Source organism: Monodelphis domestica, chromosome 2 (genome assembly GCF_027887165.1).
Source record: "Monodelphis domestica isolate mMonDom1 chromosome 2, mMonDom1.pri, whole genome shotgun sequence".
In the NCBI taxonomy this organism is placed as follows: Eukaryota; Metazoa; Chordata; class Mammalia; order Didelphimorphia; family Didelphidae; genus Monodelphis; species Monodelphis domestica.
In genome coordinates, this window is record NC_077228.1 from 157939773 (window position 1) to 157954206 (window position 14434).

The window sequence follows — 14434 nt, forward strand, 5'->3', positions numbered from 1 at the left end:
CAAGAGAAAAAATACATGAAATACAAATATCAGATACACATGTAAATATTCGATATAAAAATGAGTTTGTCTCACTTGTTTAGCATCTAGTCATCATAGAAACTTCTGCTAAAAAAGATATTGAATCCAATCCTACATGCATTTATTAAATGGCTACATGTGCAAAGTACTGTGCCAAGATCTGTGAGAAACAAAACTATGCTTGTGCTCAAGACGCTTACATGGTATATAAGGGATATAAAACATGAGAAGAAGCTGAATGATTCATCAAAGAGGAATAGATTGCTTAGACTAAACTCAAGAGTTAAAAGGCATCTACTAAAATACTTTTATGAGCTCCTTTCCATAGAGCCTCTAGTTTCAACCTGATTTCCTGCTTTAATGCTAAGCTTATGGCCATTAGCTTCTAAAGAATGATACTATTTTCTGAATGATGTTTTTGAGATCAGCTTCAATGAATTGTGCAATTAAAAAAAATGTATAAAGAAGTATTTCCGTTCATAATCCACTTTTCTTTGTGTGTCCATTTCTTATGTATAGCTCCTAAGGAAAAGGCACATAGGAAATGACATCGTTACCATTGTCTTCCAAGAGCCAGGAGCACTTCCTTTTACTCCAAAAAATATCCGATCTCAGTTTCAACACGTCTTTGTCATTGTCAAGGTGCACAATCCTTGTACTGAAAATGTGTGTTATAGGTGAGTCTCTGTGACATAATATATCTGGTTAGTTTGGTTTCAGTGTTGCATCTTTCCCCTCTATCCCTCCAAATTCCTATTTGGTTCCTAATTATAGATTCCTTTTATTATTATTATGTTTTGCCACTTAAGAAAGTAAAATGTCTTAAAAGGGGAACTCTTGGCACTCAGAATCAAGTCATTTCCCCACAATTACACACTCCTCTTCTTTTTACCTTTTTATAATTGTGCCTGGTTCTAGTTTCAGCCCTCTAAATAGGCAACATGGCCATTAGTTTGGAGAAGCGTAATCATGGTACTGCCATGATTATACATAACTCTGACATAAAGCCCAAGAATGATGGAAGCAACTCACTGTTCTTGAAAGCTCTGGTGTGATAGCTTGACAGTCCCTCAGAAGAGTCATCAGATTAAATACAGAGACAGGGAGCCTGCTCAGAGTCACAGGCAAGATTTTATTGGTAGAGCCCTCAGCAAAATTCAATTTTACTGGGCCTTTCCTCAAAAATGAAGAATAAGAGGCAGCTAAGTAGTTGACTAGATAGAGAGCTAGACTTGGAGACTTGAGATCCCAGTTTCAGTTCTGGTTTCCTCCTTCCCTGCTGTGTGATCCTGGACAAGTCACTTAATTGCAATCACCTAACCCTTATCACTCTTCTGCCTTAGAACCTAGTATTGATTCTAAATCACAAGGTAAAAATTTAACACCCCCCCCAAAAAGAAAGAAATAAAAGAAAAAGGATAAGTTGAAGATAACAGAGGGAAGGTACTAGTATTAAGGGAAATCTGGAAAGGCTTCTTGAAGGTAAAATTTTAGCTGAGACATGAAGGAAACTAGAAGGAAGAGATGAGATGAGGAGAGAATTCTAATAATGGGGAACAGTTAATAAAAATGTCTAGAATCAAGAAATAGATTTTTTTTTTTCTAGGAAGAGTAAGGAAGCCAATGTATTTGAAACTTAGACTATCTGGGATTGAGTAAATTATAGTAACATATAGTAAATATATATTAAGGGTAAGAGGGAGAAGATTATAAAAGGCTTTGAACAACAGAGGATTTTATGTTTACCTCTCAAGGTAATTTATCATGTTCTTCAGTCATTTCAGTTGTGACTAACTTTGGGACCCCGTTTGGGGTTTTCTTGGCAAAGATGCTTGAGTGGTTTGCCATTTCCTTCTCCAGATTATTTTAGAGATGAGGAAACTGAAGCAAAAGGGGTTAAGTGACTTGCTCTGGGTCTCACAGCTCGGAAGTGTCTGAGGCCAGAATAAACTCAGGAGCATGAGTCTTCCTGACTCCATGCCCAGCACTCTTATCTACTGTGCCATCTAATTGCCTCCTGGAGGTGCCAAAAACTCTGGTCCAACACCTGTACTTTCAGAAGATCAGTTTAGTAGAGTAGAAAATGAACTGGAATTGGGAGATGCTTGCCAACTAAAAACAATAAGTATAATAAGGATAAGAAATTATAAAAGAAAATATAAGCAAAATTATATAGTGTTCATTAAATGCCTTTGAATTTGGACCAAAATGCTATTTTTGTTGCTCTAAAAATTCATTAACTTCTCTTTAGCTATACAGTAAATTCAAAGCATGTTCTTCAAAGTCTTCCACAGTCTGGCCACAAAGCAACCTTTCTGTCTCATGTTACTTCATTATATAAACCATTCTTTTTTTTCCCCTCATCTTAATTCACTTTATTTTTTGTAATTTTATTTATTTATTTATAAATATATTTCCATGTTTACATGATTCATTTTCTTTCCTTTCCCCCTTCCAGAGCCAACAAGCAATTCTACTGGGTTGTACAAGTGTTGTCATTTGATACCTATTTCCATATTATTTATTTTTGTTATAGTGTGATTTTTAAGGCCTAAAACCCCAAATCACATACCCATATATATATGTGATAAGTGTCATATGTCTTGCTTTTGCATTTCTACTCCCATAGTTCTTTCTCTCAATGTGGATAGCATTCTTTTACTTAAGTCCTTCAGGAATATCCTAGATTATTGCAATGCTACTAGTAGCAAAGACCATTACCCTGGGCTATTCCACAATGTTTTACTTTCTGTGTACAGTGTTCTCTTGGTTCTGCTCATTTCATTCTGCATCAATTCATTGGGATTCTCCCAGTTCATATGAAAAACCTCCAGATAATCAGTCCTTACAGCACAGTAATATTCCATCACCATCAGATACTGCAATTTATTCAGCTGAACCTTTCCCCCATATGTCCTATAATTTCCTACCCCCATGTCTTTGCTCACTTCTATTCCCTCCTCTGCATTTAAACCTTTTTTAACCTTACCATCTTTTCAGGGTCTAATTTAAATACCATCTCTTCTGTGAAACTTGTGCATGTCTTCCAACCAGGTTTGCTCTCTCTGTGTCACCTTAGCATTTACCTGAATCTTTCTTAGAATGCATCATGTTTCTCCTTGTATTGTAGTCATTTGTTTATGTGTATGATTTCTTTCCATTCCCTCACCCCAACTAGAGTTTAAGCTTGTTGGAGAGAAGTGACCATTCAACTCATTTTTGAAACTCATGAAGTATATAGAGCATCAATAAACAAATTTTATATTAACAATTAGCAATGGGAGGAGTAGATTTTGGTGAGATAGTATTTTATAGGTAAAACATGTTACAGGTAAAATACATATATTTTATATTACAAGTTTATTGGAAGTTAAATATTATATTATAAGTGAAATCCTTATAAGTTAATATAGTAACACCTACTGCCTGACAGTCCATTGGGGTGCTAAGTCTTCCATCTCTAAAAGTTTCTTTCAACTTTCTTCAAAATTTGAAGAATATAGTACTAATCTTATTATTGAATTTTTGGCTGTTAATAATTCTCCTAGTTAGCTTATTATGGATATAGATGACTGACAGAAATACTTTTGGTTGACTTCTCTACCACAGGGAAAGGAGATGCTTCCTTAGAATAGGCTTAATGGATGGAACAGATGGTAGAGTCTGTGCTCACACAACCTGGGTTTAGGGTATCTGTGGCACGCAATCCTAGGGACCACCCCCCGCCCGACTTATCATCATGCTACTTGATTCAGCCTATGCTTTTTCCGGTTCCTCTAATGGTTCAAATAGATGTGTTCCTTGATAATTGTCTCCTAAAACCCATACCCAGATTTCCAATCCCCAAACCAACCAATGTCTTTACCACCTTTCTACTGGGCTCAGTGAGGAATGCTGAGAAAGCATGACCTTCCTGTTTTGAGTCACAGATAAAAGTAATCTGCAGATCACCTAGTTATGTTACTTGACTAGTTTTGAGAAAGCAGTTATACCGAAAAAATTTGGAATATTCCAAAATTAGTAGAGCAAGATCATCAGAGTCAGATAGGCTAACATGAAAATGAATCTGTGGAAAATGGTGATGACTAACTTTCTTTTCTTCATTTTTTCTCTGCCTTACAGTGTTGGAGTTTCAAGATCAAAAGATGTGCCACCATTTGGTCCACCGATTCCCAAAGGCGTGACTTTCCCAAAATCAGCAGTTTTTAGGGACTTCCTTTTAGCCAAAGTGATCAATGCTGAGAATTCGGCCCACAAGTCAGAAAAGTTTCGAGCTATGGCCACGCGGACAAGGCAGGAATACTTGAAGGATCTGGCAGAAAACTTTGTTACCACAGCTACAGTGGACACCTCTGTCAAGTTCAGTTTCATTACATTAGGTGCAAAGAAAAAGGAGAAAGTGAAGCCACGGAAAGATGCTCATTTGTTCAGCGTCGGGGCCATCATGTGGAATGTCATAGCACGAGACTTTGGCCGCTCGGCAGACATCGAATGTCTCCTAGGAATCTCCAACGAATTCATCATGTTGATTGAAAAGGAGTCCAAGAACGTTGTATTTAACTGTTCCTGCAGAGATGTTATCGGATGGACATCTGGGCTAATGAGCATCAAAGTATTTTATGAAAGAGGAGAATGTATTCTTCTGTCTACAGTGGATAACTGTACTGATGATATAAGGGAAATTGTTCAGAGATTAGGAGTAAGTACCTGTTGTGATGTGGTCGACTTTTCTTCATCTTTGTTCCTCAAATAGGAGAGTCACTCTTGATCAATCAGGGAGTTCTCCCATGAGAAAAAATTTTTTTAAGTTATTATTAGAAATTATTAGATTTTATTATTAGAATTATTAGAAAGAGGTTATTATTTCTACCCCAACATGTTCAGAAGACAATCCCAAGCTGAAATTGTTCTGATGTTTTCTTTACTGTAGTAATGACAGAAAGAGAATTTATTGAACAATTTTTCTTCCAAAGAGCTAAATTTTTCTTTCAATTTCTTTCAGTTTCATTTCTATATGTTGACCAACCATGAATTGCTTTCCAAGAAATTCCCAGTATCCTACTGCTCCAACTCCTAGCACTTAATCTTTAAATGTTTCGGGAATTTAGGTATTTAGAGAACAGATGACCATTCATAAATATGGTACTTTGTGAGGGGCTGGGGGAAGAGGAGTGAAGACAAGCTCCTGTATTGAAGGACCTTGAAACATCTCCTCACGTTCCTTGAGAATTGCTGGTCAGTGTTTGGGGCACTCTGTGCTCCATCTGAGGGTTATCTTCAGAAATAGCTGAATCCCAGTAAAGGGCATTGTGCCTGGCCCAAAGTCACACAGTTGGGAAGTGTCTGAGGCCAGATTTGAACCCAGGATCTTCTGTCTCCAGGCCTAACTTTCTATCCACTGAACTACCTCTCTGACTCATTAACTGCAGTGACTAAGATGATGCATCTGTTTACTTAGTGAGTTCCAGATACTAGGTAGAGCCAAATTAGAAAAGCAATTACAGAGAAAACGTTGAGATCTTTTGAGAAAAGAACAAGAGAGTTATCTGAAAATTGGGCCAGTTCCAGAGGCCCATTATAACTGTCTCCCCATAGAAAGTAATTAATAGCCCCATAGACTGCCACGACTACATCAATACATATGCCTTACTCACCAATTCAACTACCTTTGTCTGTTTATCCAGCCAATCTATTTTTCCCCCATCTGCTAGTTTTAATGTATAATATTCATTGTTAATTTTTTTAAAGAAGGTCTTAGAAAAGCCTATAAGTCAGTAAGATTGGAATTAAGGGTCAAAAGATTCATTGTTATTTCATGTTCTAGATATAAAAAGACATGTTGCCCATCTGCTTTAAGACTTTCTATTGCCCATTTTTACCTAATTGAAGTGTTCTAGTTTGAGTCTTGAGTAGATATAGATTAATGATGACAGTAGAGCACAAAGTGGTTGTTACTATTTGCCCTTTTTTTCAGTTTGAGGAAAGTTTTAAAATCCTATAGGTATATTTCTCATGTCTAATTCCCATCCCCAAAGATATGCAGGTTTTCATTAGGTAGACTAAGATCCAAACAGTTTAGGGAGGGTGTACAGCTATTTCTCTTCTTCATTTTTTCCTCTTCTTTATTTTTCTTCCTTTTCCCCCTCTTCTTCCTTTTCTTTTCCTCTCTTTTTTTTCTAGCATTCACAAAGAAATCTTGGCTTAAAATCCCCATTCCAATCCCATCCTCCAAGATCCTTATGTCCAGAAACATAAAATCCGAAGAAAAGGGCTACTGGACTGAACAGAATCTATCTCACGTAGATGTCTAACTTGCACTTTCTTGCAGAAAACATTCATTTCACTAATACTTGATACCAGAGACTTGCAGTAGAAGACACAAACTTATTGTCCTCGGAACTCCATTTCATAGTTTTCTGGATTTCCTTCTTGCTTATATGGGAGAGACATGCCCTCTGGAGGCATTAAATCAAAGCTTTTGCTATGTATTGTTTGTAATATGTATTGCAACAGGCAGAACCTGAACATTAAAAAAAATAATTATCATGAATATAAGGAATGAAATTTGGGGGCAATGGTAAGTGAGGTCTATAAATCACTTTACTATCTTACAAAGCATTTTGCAATGAAGTCTTCCTGACAATCGTGTGCATTAGGGAGTGCAGGTGAAACTTCCATTTTACAGATGAGGAACATACGGTTCACAGATGCCACAGGTCTTGCTCATCTCCATATAACTAGGAAGTTGGCAGAGCATGATCGGATTCCAGGTCTTTTGATCAAATGTTCTTGACACTGCCTGTGATAGTTGTAGGTAAAGGAAAAGAAGGCACACAACTTAAGGGGCATTGGGGAAACCTAAAAGAGCGCAACTTGCTAGCCAGTATGAAAGAGAAGGGTTGAGTTTTGAGCTTGTAGTTCCAGGATAAAACAATAGTAATTAAAAAAGGAATGTTTACTTGGTGCAGGAAGCCAACATGCCTACTTTTCCATTCAATTATTGAGGCATTCATACAATATTTAAGTAGAAACTTTCTATAGATAAACAGGAATATGAGGGCTACTGGGATCTTTCTGAAAGCCATTTTTATATTATGTGGTAGTTGAGATTCCCGAGGGACTAAAGAGTAAATGAGAGATGGGCCAGCTAGATGGCTCAGTGGATTGAGAGACAAACCTAGAGATGGATTCTGGGTTCGAATGTGACCACACACACACTAATAGCTGTGTAACTCTGGGCAAATCACTTAACCCCTGTTACTTAGCCCTTAGCACTCCTGCCTCGGAATCAATACATATTATTAATTCTAAGATAGAAGGCAAAGGTTTAAAAAAAAAAGGAAATTAGGGAAGGACATAGGGAATTGGAGACAGAAATAGCAAACTGCTCAAGTGTGTTTGTGAAGAAAAACCCAAACTGAGGTAGGAAGAGTTGGAGACAGCTAAAAAATAACTGAACAACAAAATAGGGGCTAGGATGAAGCTTTGCAAGTGACAAGAATCTGTAGAGAGGGGAAAAAGAAAAGCAAAGGGGATTTTCAGAGATGAGAAAGAATAAGAAGAACAGGGTACAATTAAAAACAAAAGGAGATTCTTCACCATGATGGTGACATTCAGTAAAGTTGACCAATCAAGAAACTACGTAAAGTTTTCTTTTCTCCTCTATGCATCAGGACTTTCATCTGAGAATGAAGAAATATTTTCAACTGTTAATCTAATAGTCAAGTCAAAAATGTCAAGAAATTCAACCTAAAGAAGTTCAAATATTGGATCTTCCATAAGTCTCAGCATTATCCCTCACATAGAGCTTCTATAGCTGTATCATCAAAGATGCACTTGCCCTGTATTTCGATTTTTCATTTTATAGTTCTCCAAAACACTTTATGATTGACCTCTAGTGGGGCCTCCATGGAAATATCTCTTTTCATTTAGAATGGCTTCATTACATATTTTTGAGGGAGTAAATAACCATTAGAATTGTGATTGGTGGGAAATGAATAAAATGGAAGAATGTACAGAATTGAAGGTGCAGAATTTATTCTGTGCTTCTATCATGAGGGTCCTACAGTTGTCTTTTTTTATTAGTTCAGTTAGAAGATAGGAATCGTCAGCCTTTTAGAATATAGCCACTAGCTGGGGGTGGCTATTCCTCTCCAGAGTTCTTTCATTCTTGAGGCGCACTTGTAGGTGTGAGAGGATGACTCATAACATATAGAAGAGTGGTAACTATAGAAACAGCAAACACAATGGTGATACATGGCGTTCTTTTTCCCCAGCTGTTCCTACAGATGTAGCTTTTATTAAAATAACTATACAGGCATTCAGAGCATGCCTCATGGAGATGTACTGCTTATTAAACTGAAACTTCATCTGGTGGTTCAGACCTGGGGATGTGTGCATGATGTTTTCGAGCTTTGAGCTTCTTAATGCCATTATCATCATCAAGTGTTACTTAATGAGCAACATTTTTTCAATCCTTTTAACCTCTTAGATAGTAAATGAGAGATGGAAGACATCAACATCTGCTTGTCATAGAAGTAGCAATCATACAGAAAGAGTGAATCACTGAGGGGAACTGGAGGAGTAGTGACAGCAATTTCTGTAAAACTAACGTCAAATGAGTGGATTTTGGTGGGAAATATAGTTATAGGATTGTACCATAAGTTTTTCACTTTCCTTTATGAGACCCTAAAATGGGCTTTTGGAATTTGAACTCTATTTTCCTAGTATAGACTTTTTTGGAATTCTTGAACTTACTAAAGAAAGGAAAGTGAAGAAGGGAGGAAGATATAGATACCCTTTTCCTACGCATGGGTTCTGGGTCCAGAATTAGTCTCTTCCTTTGGAGCAATTTTTTTTTGTTTTTTTGTTTTGTTTTGTTTTGTTGGTTTTTAGTGACTTAATAGTATTGGAGGAAGTGATGGACAGTCCTTGTGCATAGATGCCTCCTTTTGCAGATTAGCTGGCAAAAAATAAAATCAGTTCCCCATAATTCACACCAGCCTTTTCCCATACTGACCAGCATAATATTATTAGTCAATTATACTATGTCAGCCAGCAATAGTAGATTGTAGAAAAAGAAAGCAAAATTTGGTACTCTTAGCCATTTTTATTTTTAAAGCATCTTTCCAATCATCTAATATGTGTGAAAGTTTATCTTTTAGCCCGATAGTTTACTACTATGTGAAAATAGTGGATGTTTTATGTCAGCATTTTATGAGTAATATCACTTTTTAAAAAGAAATTCTCTATTTTTACATTTCTTTAGTACTTGAATAATAGAGATTTTATTTTGGAAAGCCAAATTAAATCACAAAGGAGTTGGAGTTGGAAGAGGTGTCAGAGGTGAACTATTCTTACCCATAACTGGAAGAGAAACACCTTTCCAGTATATCTAGGAAGGGGTCCTCCAGTCTTTGCTAAATTTACTTCTTTACAAAACCTTGCATTTCTGTAAAACTCAGTTTAAAAAGGAAGGATGAGAATTGTTTTGTTACATCATAAGTATTCTTAAATTTGGAGTTATTGAGTTATAAAGGAAAAGTTTCTCTGTGAAATATTAATCTGCTTAGAAAGAAGTAAATTATTGATTATGCTTTGACTCTATTTTTGGGGTATTTGATACTTCAGTTTTGGGGAATTGATCCAACTGTCTTTGTCTTTAGATATTACAGAAAGTGGAGAGCTAGCTCTCCCTCTCTAGAAAAGACAGAAAATAGCAACTTCTAGAGGTCTGAAAAATCTCCATAATATTAATTTTTATAGAGGAAAACTTTGGTCATTCATGAATGCCTACATGATGTTTACTCTATTTTTGTATATGATGGGCACCATATTTCATTATAACAAACAGTTTTAAAAATGGTTTCTAAATTAAAATTTAAGGGAGATATTGAGGGGAATAAATAGTAGGGTTGCATTTGTTTGGGTTTTTTTTTTTTTTAATTATCTCCTACCCCTGTAGATAGTGACCAGAGGATGTGAAACCGTGGAAATGACATTGCGGAGGAATGGGTTGGGCCAGCTTGGCTTCCATGTCAACTTTGAAGGGATCGTAGCAGACGTGGAACCCTTTGGCTTTGCCTGGAAGGCTGGCCTTCGTCAAGGCAGCCGCCTCGTTGAAATCTGCAAAGTAGCGGTAGCCACCCTGACTCATGAACAGATGATTGATCTATTACGTACATCTGTGACAGTCAAGGTAGTCATCATTCAGCCTCATGAGGATGGATCTCCCCGAAGGTAAGAGACCAGGAATCCAGGCAGGACGCTGCTGGGCATTAACCTGTAATGTTAAGCTATTTATTATCATATCGATCAAGCCTTTAAAAATGCTGTTGTCTTACTATTAATTAGATTGTGACCATTAGAGCAATTCCAAAGACCTATTTTTCTTTTTAAAATTACCATGAAGTAAATGATAGAATGTAATTCATTAAACAATTTAATCAGAAATGGAGGAAAGGAACAAGTTTTTATTAAATACCTAAACTGTCACTCTTAAGTTCTTTTATTTTCTCATTTGATCCTCACAACCTGGGATAAAGACACTATTATTATCTCCATTTTTTAACTGAAATTGAGGAACACAGAGTATTAAATGGCACACTCAACATCACACAATGACTAAGTTTCTGAAGCCATATTTGGATTCAGATTTTCTTGAACCTTAGGTGGCACACAGTGTGCCAGGTGGCCAGAATGCCAGGCCTGGAGTCAGGAAGAGATCTAATCTGTCCTCAGATACTTAGCTGTATGACCCTGGGCAAGTCTCTTCACCCTGTTTGCCTCAGTTTCCTCATCTGTAAAATAAGCTGGAAAGGAAAATGGCACACCTCTGAAGTATAATTGTCTCAAGAAAACCCTGAATGGGATCACAAAGAGTCAGATGTGACCGAAATAACTGAACAACAGAGTAATAAATATGAGAAGCAATTAGGGGAGAAAATGCCCTCTGTGAGACTGAAGGCATAAGAATGAAGGCGCACTGCCTCTTTGTACATTATAAAAATCATTTTTTTATATTTCTAAAAAGCCAATTCCAAAAAGCCAGCCATTTCAGATTAGGACATACTATTTCTATCCAAAGGATTACATAGATTTTGAGTAGAAAGGGATAATTTTTTTTGTTTCTGTTTATATAACTATACATTCTTCCTCATCTGTTTCTCTTCATACTCAAGCCTTCCACATAGAACATGGTTTTGCAATGATCACTCAATTGGCATTCTCTTTGGCATATTCTTTAAGAAAGGTGACTTTACAGATAAAAGCATAGGATTTATCACTTGTTTATTTGGATATATATTTGGGGGTCTTGGTTTTAGATTATATACTTACAAAAATGAATAATATGGAAATGTTTTGCCTGATAATACATGTATAAACAGACTAAATTGCTGAATTGCTTGCCAGCTTTGGGAGGGGGGAGGGAAGAAGGAAGGGAGACAATTTGGATCCTATCACTGGAAAACTTATGTGGAAATTTGTTATTAAAATATAAATAAATGATTTTTAAAAAATGGATTGTGAGCACTGTCATCAGTCCTGATCCATGTCAGAATAAAAAAAGAAAAGTCACCTAACTCAATAAATGATATATAGTTTTATCATCAGTGCTGTGTATCTTTGGCATAGAAGAAGACTTCTAGTCTATCCCTTGATTTACATTTTTGTTCATGAAGTTTGAGTATTCAGTAATTTTTTACTTGATAATAGCTCATTACTGCTTTAGTACTGACAGTGCTCTTTTGGAACATTAAAATTGACTTATGTTGTAGCTTCCCTTTAGCATGATGTGAACTTAAAAGACAAACAAGTCTTAATTAGGAAGTATAATCTGCTTATGACAACAAGACAACAATATTTACAATTCCTGAATTCTGAAACAATTCTTTACATATTCATGGCATCTTTCCATTGTGATTGTCATAGCAAAAGAAGGGCAGAGGGAATCTCTTTTCCCTGACTTCTGTAATGTACAAAAACTTTGAAAATAATAGCAAAGGTGTATTTTTTTTAATAATATAGACATTTTAGGGGCCAACTGGGTAGCTCAGTGGATTGAGAGCCAGGCCTAGAGACAGGAGGTCCTAGGTTCAAATTTGGCCTCTGACACTTCCCAGCTGTGTGACCCTGGGCAAGTCATTTGACCCCCATTGCCTATCCCTTACCACTCTTCTGCCTTGGAGCCAATACACAGTAAGGGTTTAAGATAGATAGATAGATAGATAGATAGATAGATAGATAGATAGATAGATAGATAGATAGATATAGATACATTAATAGTATATATTATAAGACCTAGATCTAACAATCTAAAAAATGCCATTGCAATAAATATTAAGCAATTTATTAGCAAGGTTATTTTATGGTAATATTCTTTTTTCTTGTGTATTATATATATATTTGTAATTCCCAAAATATTGGGATGAGAAATAAATCTTCTGGTGCTTTTAAGTATTAGGAAGAAAAAGTGTTACTTCTGTGGTAGTATACAATATATACAGGGGGATAATTATTTGGTAATTTCTATAACTTTTCTTCTTGGGGCAAAAAAATAAGAAAACCATTTCAGTCTTCACATTTACTTTTGTTCATATGAAAATCAGCAAAAAAAATCTGGATTAATTTTTAAGCTTTTGAGATAATGTATTTTTTATGGTCACTATATCTGACATCTAATATAATGTAATAAAAGTAATAATTAATGGTTTCATAGTGCTTTTTTTAACTGACCATTTAGCTGTTAGGGAGTGGTTCTTGCTCTCATATTTGTGTCAGTTCTCTGTGCATTTTGCATATCAGACCTTTATTGATGGTACTTGGTACATATCCCCTTCCCCCTCCTTGATAGTTTTTCTGTGAGCTGCATTGATTGTATTCATATAAAAGAATTTACATTTTAAGCTGTAACAATGTTACCTTTTGAATTTTATTATTGCCTCTGTTTCTTGTTTGGTGAAGAATTTTTTCTATCTATATTTATGATAAACCTCCCTTTCCATTTACTTCTTTATTTGATGTTAATTTACTTATTTACTTTTAATATGTTATATTTCCATTTGGAACTTATTGTGGCATATGGTTGTAAGTTGCTGATCTGAATCTTAATTTCTGCCAGACTGTTTCCTAGTTGTCCCATTTCTTGTTGACTTAGTGAGTCCTCCCCCCATACTGCTAAAATTTTGGAAAGAAAAACTTTTAGATTGTTTTAAATTGTGCATCAATGACTGTTTTCTATACCACTGAGCGGTTCATAGTTTGGTTACCTTAGACAAAATCAAGGCCATTTACTTGTTGCATCTTTTTGCCTGAACACACAAATTCCTTGTGATAGTTATTTCTTCCTTCTACTACCCCCCACATTCCCCCAAACTTATCATTACTAGCAAGTTAGATTCTCATTAGTGTCATATTAGAAATCTAGAGTAAAGAGTTCTAAATATCCAACTTTAGCCTTAAAACTTAGGATAAATCTAGTTGGTTTATTTAGTTATGTTATCTGTTCAAAGACATGAGTCAGAACAAACCTTCTCACTCCTTAAAATGCTTTAATGGCTCCTTAATGCTAATAGGAAAATATAAAAACCCCTCAAGCTGGTGTTGAGATATTTCCAAATCTATGTTTAGCTGTCTTTAGACGTTTTCTGTTATTCCCCTTTACATGTGCCGTATTCTAACCAAACAGGCCCATTAGCTGTTTCCCTGAACATATTTTATATCTTGTTCCTCTGTCCTTGCACAAGTTTTCCGCATTTAAAAATGGTCCCTTTCCTTAGAATCCCTTTTTGTTTGTTTGCTTTTCAAGATTTTACTCAGAGGTTATACAAGTAGGCCAATAGCAAGCCTGGGATGTGAATCTTTGCCCTTTGACTCCATGTCCAGTGAATGACCTTTCCATTCCACTAGGGAATTTCTGCCAGTTCTCTCAGGAATGTTAAGATGGGGACAATTAATGATATTCAAAAATAGGTGAAGAGATGGAATAAACCTATCTTTATAAATCACCTACTACATATAGAACACTCTTGTAGTCACTAAGGATATGAGAGAAGAATAAAGACATCCCTCTCCTTAAAGGGATTGCATTATACTGGGTGCCAAACTTTTCATGAGGGGATGAGGGGACATAGATATTTTGAGGCAAAAAAGAACATTTTTTAAACCCTTACCTTCTGTCTTAGTGTCATTTCCTAGGCAAAAGAGCATCAAGGGCTAGGCAATTGGGGTTAAGTGGCTTGCCCATAGTCAGACAGCTAGGTCTAAGGCTAAGTTATCAGGGATAGAGAAAAGTGCATGGATTGTCTCTAAGAGAAAAGGAGGAGAATTTAGACACAAACTCTAGGAGAAGATTCTGGAAGGAGAGGAAGAGGAAGTGTCTGAGGCAAGATTTGAACCAAGGACCTCCTCTGTA

The 14434-nt window shown here is 36.1% G+C and overlaps 1 protein-coding gene across 12 annotated transcripts in view; it reads left to right on the forward strand.

Moving 5' to 3' along the window:
* SIPA1L2 (signal induced proliferation associated 1 like 2) overlaps positions 1 to 14434 on the forward strand; it is a 274744-nt gene that overhangs the window by 194464 nt on the left and 65846 nt on the right. For all 12 annotated transcript variants that reach the window (XM_007481608.3, XM_007481611.3, XM_007481612.3 and 9 more), the window contains 3 exons: positions 541 to 698; positions 4144 to 4720; positions 9986 to 10260. In XM_007481608.3, coding sequence (XP_007481670.1) covers positions 541 to 698; positions 4144 to 4720; positions 9986 to 10260 — 1010 coding nt within the window. The remainder of the gene's footprint in view (positions 1 to 540; positions 699 to 4143; positions 4721 to 9985; positions 10261 to 14434) is intronic.